We start from the raw sequence: 9091 nt of genomic DNA on the forward strand, positions 1-9091 counted from the left end.
AGCTCTGCTCAGCCACAAGCCAGGCTGATGGCTGCCAGTACAGCGGTGGTGGTGGGAGCCTCTTCTGCCTCCTCAGCAGGCACTAAGGATGTCAGACTGCACTTAGGCCTGCTCCCCGCTGGCAAGTGGACATCCCCCGAGGGCTCCTGGGCTGCCATTGGGATATCTGATTGCCAGCTTATGCCCAGTCCCCCGGGGAGCGGGCCTAAGCCTGCAGTTGGTCATCCCCTGAGGAGTCCCAGACTGCGAGAGAGCACAGGCCGGGCTGAGGGACCGCCCCCCCCCCACTGAGTGCACAAATTTTTGTGCACTGGGCCTCTTGTTATTTATAACATCCCTTTAGTATTATTGAATCTCTTAATCTCTCTCTGTCCCATAGCCCTCTTTGCTAGACCTTGAGTAGAGGTGTCATTTCTGTTGGACAGGTCAATACCACCTAGTCTTTGAAAAACCTGATGTTCACAGCCCACACTATATATATTGTTTATTGTTTGGTAGCTCTTCTAGGTTAAAACTCAGAGATTAAGCATATTGTTTTTGTATTTTCATCCACCCACCAATCGTCAGTATATCTGTAGTCAGCACTTTTGCTTCCACATGACCTCATTCAGTCACCTCATTGTCTTTGAAACATGCCTCAGAAAACTTGACTCTCACTACCTTTACTTCATTTACAGCCTTTTGTGTACAAATCTATAATGGATGAATCATATTTACCCTAGTGTCCATAAAAGAAGAAATACGGATTTTCAAATATTCTAGGGAGCAAATAAACTCTAAAAGTAACAGCAACAACATCAGCAATAAACCCTAGCAACATGCAAAGGTCCATTTCAATTGAACATGGAAAACACTAATCTGTCTAGTTCGCTTTGTATAACTACTATTTTATTGCCAATTTTAAAATGGGTTGCAAACATTTAGTATATAATCTTATTGCATCAATATTTTTTTAGAGAGAGACTATAAATCAGGTTGGCATTGAACATCATGATACAAATTGAGGTAGAAAGTTGAAAACAACATACATTTTTTTCATTTGCATTACATGAGCTGCAATAATGAGAGGCTGTGCTCGTTCACATGGTGTAATCAATCATATGTTAGTAGTTGATAATGGTATTTATCTTCTTCCTACAATCAGTGGGTTCAGCTCAGAACAGCCTTTCCATGTAAGCATTGTCATTCCTTCTAGGTCCTGAAGCAGATGTCCTAGCACTTTATTGAAATTTTACAAAAGTTAGAAATTCTGACAGGAAGATTCACACATTATAGAGCTACAGGAAGTATAATGCTATGTGCACCTTCTGTTCCTGCTAATACTGAACCAGATATTTGGTACCATGACCTCTTATTTAAATAGTTTAAGTCCATGAAAAAAGAAGGGAATCTTTGTGACAGCATGGATGGACCTGGAGATTATTAGGCTAAGTGAAATAAACCAGTTGGAGAAAGACAAATGTATGATCTCACTTATATGTGAAATGTAATGGACAAAATAAGCTGATGAAGATTTTTAAAGGGCTCATGTGAACTATGGTATAATTTTTCTAGCATTTAAAAAAGGGTAATAAAATTATATGTTTATGTACTAATTCTGTTCAGAAAAATAAGCCAGGAAAAGATGATGGTATTCCTTTGGTTTTGACTAAATGGAGCTGTTCCTTCTAATATCAGTTGTATAGTAAGGAAATAACACTAACTCACTGTGTATTCAGTTTAAATGGTTATGTATTTTTAACTTGCCAAGAAAAATACCCAGCTTTGTATATTTGAGGATTTTCTCCCAACACCTTTTCACCTTCAATATCTTATTGTGGAACTTTTAACCCTTCCCTCCCCCCCCCAAAAAAAAAGTTGGCAAAAACAACCTTATAGCACAAACACTTTTTAAGATAAATAATGGTAGCCTAAAACTTAATATTTTTATAAAGTATTATATTGTTTTGTGGATAATTGAAATAAAAATTCTCATTGAATGTACCCCCCCAAAAAAAAAATAAGCTGATGAACACAATAGAAGCAGAGGCATGGGTACAACGGACAGACTGACAGCTGTTAGAGGGGGTGAGAGGACTAGATTAAAGAAGGTGAAGGAATTAGCCAAAGAACATATATGCATAACCCATTGTCACAGACAACAGTGTGGTGATGCCCAGAGGGAAGGGGGAGAAGGGAGCTGGGTGGACGAGGGCAAAAGTGGGGGAGGGGATTGAAATGGGGACATCTGTGATAGTGTCAACAACAAAAATAAAGTTAAAAAAATAAAAATAAATAGTTTAAGTCATTATTCTCTGTTAAGCACTGCTGAATTCCGCAGTTAAGAAGTTGTTGAGATTTAGTATAGTTTGTATGTATAATGGATGTTTTTCATTTTTTTTCTAGTTTAGTGATTAATTGAACTGCTCACTACTAATCTGTCAAGCAGAGAGTTGCCATTCTGCTCCTCTTCCTGCTGGTATACAGCCCACAGCTGGTTTTATTCCATGCTTCCACATAATGTTGGTATAATTATTTCACACTAATGTTAAATTTTATGGAAGCATCAAAGGATCATCTTTGCTAAAGCATGAAGAATATAAACATATTAACAAAAACAACAACAAAAAGCATAATCTTTTTCAACAACACCACATAGTAGTGCACTGACAATATCATTATTAAAATCTGCTTTATTCAGAATTGTTAATGTTATTAAAGCATCCCAGTGTCTAGACTTAAAATTTCAGGTATCTATCTTTAGAAGACAGTTTGCTGAAAACGTGCCATTGATTTATTCCTTCATTATTTTCTTGATACCTGTTATGAGCCATCTGAGAACTTTGTTAAATGAAAGAAGGTAGAAGCATGAGAAAGGAGGGAGGGACCCCTTCTCTGAAATAGTTTATGGATATGTTGGTGTCCGATCTATTGGATTTTGAGAGTCTTTCCTTCCCTGGAATTCTATTAATTTAAGCCTAAAGCTGATACCCTACAAAGATTCAGGATTGGTCCAATTTTCCTAAAAGATTTGCTCTCGAAAGTGGCTGTTTCTGGATGGAGTTGTATTCCTACCAGATAGTGTAGCTTTCCTCTTCTTTCACTCTCACACAGTTCAGGGTTCACCCACATTAAACTATCACAGGAAAGCAAACAGGAATATTTTATTGGATATTTTGACTTTATTCTTAATAATGTTGATTATACATGTAAATTATTTTTTGAGGGGAGGAAAACACTGTTTGCCTTGCTCCTAGAGAAGTAAAATAGAAAAAAATTAGGTACACTACGATATATTTGTCAATTTTTTATCATAATATCAATTCCTCTTTTTTAAATACTCTTCATATAAATAATATATAAAAGGTAAATATTCTTATAATCACTTCTTAAGATGCTTTAAGACTCGGGAAATTTCTGTATACTTTATAGAGATGGACATGTTTGGTGGCACTGGGGGCTTGGGAAAAGGAATGGTGAATTAGTTCTTCACATGACTGTTTAGAAAAATCAAATAGTTTATTTTAAAAAAAGAGCATTAAATGATATTAATTCTAATAGGTTATATAATAGCTTAATATATATATATATATGCCTAAGCAACTGAATGACTGAACAACCGGTCAACCGGTTGCTATGATGTGCACTGACCACCAAGGGGAGATGCTCAATGCAGGAGCTGCTCCTGGTGATCAGTGGGCTCCCACAGCCAACCTCCTGCAGCCAGCCAACCTCCCGTGGTCCCTCCCCCTGGCCAGCCAACCTTCCGCAGTTCCTTCCTCTGGCCAGTTGGCCCCTTCGATCAGCCCTGATGGGGCAGGGGGCAGCCAGCCAACCTCCTGTGGTCACACACACATCCCCGCCCCCCGTGCGCCATGCCAAGGGACCCCAACTGTGCATGAATTCATGCACCAGGCCTCTAGTATTTTAATAAAGAAGTTTACTTATGGATTTTTCATGTAAAAAGATCTCTTAATAGATTGAGTATTCACTTGGCTGTCAGTGTTCATATAGCATTACATCTACCACTCCTGAAATACATCTTTTGAAATGCAGAAATAAAGTTCTCTAAGTATAAAATAGCTGCCTAATCAAGTTTTATATCAATACCAAACTATTTTTGAAATCATGTGTCAAACTAAAATTGCAAGTGAATTTTTTGAGACATACTGTCTGTTAGTTTCATTCAGAATGGCAGATTCTTTCCTCCAAGAAAATTGCTTTCTTTTTTCTTTCTCAATAATAATTGGCAAAATATATTCAAATTGGTATTTCCTCAGATATACTCTAGTTGCTCTGACACTTAAGAACTTCAGTTTTGGGAACTTATAAAAGGTAGTCATCCCTTTTTGTGAGTTTGAAATAGTCTTCTTAAAGACTTTGATTCTTGAGAGGTAACTTTATTATTCCTTTATAGAATCATTCAGCTATTACATGCTGAAATAATATATCTTTATAGTTTTAAATCCCATCATTCATGACATTGATCCAAATAATTTTTGTGAGGAAATATGAACTCCCTGTTTAAGTAATTAGTTTGGAGAGTGTCTCATTTCATGACATTTATAAATTAATACTGTAAATACAGACAGACTTTTGAAAGAAGAACTTGGAATCTTTTTTTTAATAAAGATTATTTTTTATAAAGTTATTTATAAAGTGAGACTAACAGTACCTGAGTCCTTGTTGTTTTCAGCAGAAAATAAGATAATATATTATCTTAGTGTTTTACCCAACATAGTAGTCACTTATCAATGTAAGTTTTTATTCTAATGTGCTAATTTATAGTTCAACATGGTGAGAGTCATGTTGGGATGATACTGTTTGATAAAATGTTGATAAAATTTAGTATTGTTAAAGAAAAAACACACACCAAAATAGAGTTAATATTATAGAAAAGTGGTACAATTTTTTTCACTGCCCTTTAAATAAAAATGTCAGCACAATATGGAAATTTAATTTTAGAAATGTAAAGACCCTGCATAGCAATATTAGTTAACTTTAAAAGATTTCTTGCCCTAGCTGGTTTGGCTCAGTGGAAAGAGTGTCAGCCTGCGGACTGAAGGTCCCAGGTTCGATTGCGGTTAAGGGCACATGCCTAGATTGCAGGCTCGGTCCCCATTGTGGGGCGAGCAAGAGGCAGCTGATCAATGATTCTCTCTCATCATTGATGTTTCTATCACTCTCTTCTTCTCCCTTCTTCTCTGAAATCAATAAAATTATATTTTTAAAAAAAGATTTCTTGTTAAGGTTAAGGCTAAAAATGATGTTGAAGGATACTGTATAATTCTTTATGAGTAGGTGACAGAAAATTAAATAGTGACTTGCTTTTTGCCAGACAGAGTTTTTGGTGGCACAGACTAGAGGGAAAATATGGCATTTTAAGCTGAGAAAATCACTTATTTAATAGTACGTTAAGAGTTAATCAACCAAAAATCCAGGACATTATACTGGATACAGCTGATGGCGGGTGTTATTTAATTTTCAGAAAATCTATATCACATAAAGATCATAAATAAAGGATGGATAAGCTAATATATGCTACAAAGCAGAAGAAACTGGTGAATGCTCACTGCATTCTAAAGTTTGTGTCAAATCTTTTATTTCTTTGTGATTAGAATCTCCTGAAATGAATAAGTTCATTGCAAAGGGTTCATTGATTTAAGAGGTTCCAGTGGACATTAGGAAGTACAAACTGCTTTAGTAAAGACGGCCTTAAAACTAAAATTTATTCTGACCACTTTTATTCTGACTAATTCCAATTAGAACATGTGTATGTTATAAAAATATTTCATTTTTATTGCTCCTACATCCATGATTGAGTTAAATCCTAAAATTTAATCTGGAGTTGGGAGGCAGGGGAAAGTATAAAACACATTTCTAAATAACATTGATTTGGATAACAAGCACTGTATTTCTTCATTCACTCATCCTGGTTCACTCTGTGTTAATCAAAAGAGTTTTCCATCTTTATGTTAATATCACAATTACATACTAACTTATTTATTCAACATTTAGTGAGCACGTTGTTTATTTTTAACCAAGAAAAATCTATAGGTTAACGTGGATAGTTTGGAAAAATTCTTTAAAAATAATATCTCCTCTTGCTCATTGTACTTGCCTTATTAAAGAGCCCCATTTTTAATGGCTAAGAACAATACATGTTACTCTTTCATTGCAACTATCTTCCTAGGTACTCAAAATACCTTGAAATACACTAATGAATCATGAATTATAATAGCAATATATTTTGTGATTTTTTGATGTGTAGATAACCCATATTTTTCTAAAGCATTCAACATAACAAATTATAAACTTGCTATTAATAAAGTATACAGGGTGTCCCAAAAATGTATACATACTTTAACAGCTTATAGTTCACTTTTAAAAATTAAATATATTTTAATAAGCACTACCTTTATAATTACTCAGTGTGTGTGTATACACTTCTGTGGGGCACCCTATATTTAAGTCAATTGCTCCCGTTTGGAATTATTTAAGCATTAATGGATATAATGTAAGCACAAACAGCAAATATAAATGAGTTGATCATTTTAATGAGCATATGTTGTTTTCTTTTGGCTGAGGGCTAAGCATTAAGTAAATGCATTACAGTAACCCTTAGCATTTCCAGATGACAACCTATTAATAGATTTTGTGTTTCTGTTACTGTATTAAAGCATTTCTAATTCTTCCATTTCTTATCTTATAGGAAATAAATGACATGGATGTGCAGGAACTTGTAAGAAGGTCAATTGGAAGGCTAACTATCATTCGGCAGACATTCCCAGTCCCCCAGAATATAAGTCAGCGATGTTTCCGTGGCAACCATCGAATATCTTCAACATTGTGTGATCCAAAAGACCCATTTGCTCAGAATATGGAGGTATATTCTAAGTATTGGAGTATTTCTTCCTATGGCGCTTTGCTGTGCAGTTGTAGAGAGTTGTATTGGATTTAGAATTTTACATGTTTGCAATTTCTGAACTATTCCCCTTCTGCAGCAACTTATTAAGACAAAGCATCTTAGGAAGCACAGCGAAGCTGTGTTGTTGTTTTTTTAAAACTTTTTAACTTCATTTTAGCAAAATATCTACTTGTTTCATAATAATATAATAAGTAAAGGTTATTTTCTTCTCAGCAAGTAAGTAGATCCATAGCATTTCTCATGGTAGAATTTGAGATTGATACTCCTTAATGCCAAATGCCAAATAATTGATCTAATAAATTTGATTGGAGGTTTTTGACTTAACAAGGACATAGACTTTCTTTTTAAAGATTAGTATACAGTTTGAAGTAGTTCAAAAAACTTTATTTAGAAATGCAAGCAATGCTATAGTGTTATGTAGTCATATTTAACTCAGATGGGATATACCTGTAAGCTTCGCTATTCAGAATACAACAAAGAATTTGAAAATAAAATTTCTGAGCAGCAAAATAGAGAACACCAAGTCCCTGAAGCTACCTCATAAAAATGCCCTTTAAGTACTCACCCAGAGCCTATTTCTTTCTCTTAAGGAAAATCCCATCAGATCTTTTTGTTTTATTTCTCTTTGCACAGGGATTTCAATATGTCAATTTGAAAGGGGATTACAAAAGGCAGGTGTAGGATAACAGTAGGGAGCTATAAGGTTCACTCTCTAGCAAAGCAAGAGGCAGGAAAAAAGAAATCAATCAGAAATCTAATTCAAATATTTTATCAGTGAAGGACTTCTCTTGTAAAAACATCTCTGTGTCATGAAACAGTTCCTAAGGGTATCACTGTAGTGTACTGCCAGCATATTAGTTAGTTTTTAAACAGTAGCCCTGAGATATCAACAAAGATTAAAGTCATGGTCAATTTCAGAAGTCAGAAAAATATACATTTCAGAAAACTATTCCTTCAAAATGTTTACTATCAAAATATTTTAGTACTTAGCGATGATCAGTTTGAACATTTTGGAAATATAACCCTATTAGAACTAGTTCATCCCCAATAATACTAGATAAATAAGGGAGTTTTGCAAAACTACCTCTTCTTTTGAATGATAAATCCAGTCTCACTATCTTTAGTTATGTTTGTATTTTTTTATGAGTTGTTACATATCCAAACTATTTTTTCATACTTACTACCATTGCAATGAGCTTCATGAAATACTAGGCAGCCCATTAGGGATCATTGCCTATAGAACTTTGTTTCCTATTAGATTTTAAGTTCTTGTAGAATAGGTTCCCTCTAGCACATGACATCATAAAACCCCATCAATTACCAGTCTATCTTTACTTCCCCCATCATACCTACTCCAGTGCTTTGCACCTTTGTGAATATTTGTGGATTTGAATGTAATTAAGGAGAAGGCAGTAGGCAAAATAAGTCACTCTGAAATGTAAACAAGACCTGCTTAAATTTTATTGCCTATCTTATTGAATGCTTATAATGACCCAGCTTTCCATATTAATTGGTTGTGAGTATAATTGATGTGGAAATGATAGAATTTCAATTGTAGAAAAACATGAAAGAATTTTCATTCAGAAAATCTTGAAATATCCAAGACACTTAGTGTAAAAAGAAGTATCAGAAAGTATACAAATTGTTAAAGCAGGAAGTAACTACACAGATTTTAAAGCACTTTTATCTAACAGAGTAACCCTTCTGCTTCAATTAATTCATTTTTTGAAATCAAGGAAACAAACATTTTATTTAGCTTTATATTCCCCAACTTATCTGATGAGTTAAGGATGTAGATGAAGCACCATCCCTCTATCCTACACCTTCATCTTACTTCCTTCAAACACACAGATGGAAAGAAGCAAGACAATTACTTTTCTTTGAGGGTTTGTTACTCAGTAACTTCCCTATTATGTATAATAGAATTTAACCAAATAATTAATATCCAATCTAATTAAAAGGATAATATGCAAATTAACTATCACTCCATCACAAAGATGGTAGTGCCCATAGCCACAAGATTTCAGTGCCCAATCCTCTCAGCACCACCAGAGTCCCCCAGTCCCAGGGGCGGAGGGCGGGGGGTGGCCACTGAGAGTGGGCAGCATGAGCGGCCTGGTGGGATGCTTGCTTTGTCGCCACGGAGATGAGGCAAGCGTTTCACCCCAGCCGTGGAGGGCCTCT

General features: G+C 35.1%; 1 protein-coding gene across 1 annotated transcript in view; it reads left to right on the forward strand.

Moving 5' to 3' along the window:
• LOC102256632 (glutamate receptor ionotropic, delta-2) overlaps positions 1-9091 on the forward strand; it is an 841284-nt gene that overhangs the window by 802220 nt on the left and 29973 nt on the right. The window contains exon 6 of the mRNA XM_005857866.2: positions 6692-6865. Coding sequence (XP_005857928.2) covers positions 6692-6865 — 174 coding nt within the window. The remainder of the gene's footprint in view (positions 1-6691; positions 6866-9091) is intronic.

Source organism: Myotis brandtii, unplaced genomic scaffold (genome assembly GCF_000412655.1).
Source record: "Myotis brandtii unplaced genomic scaffold, ASM41265v1 scaffold1141, whole genome shotgun sequence".
In the NCBI taxonomy this organism is placed as follows: Eukaryota; Metazoa; Chordata; class Mammalia; order Chiroptera; family Vespertilionidae; genus Myotis; species Myotis brandtii.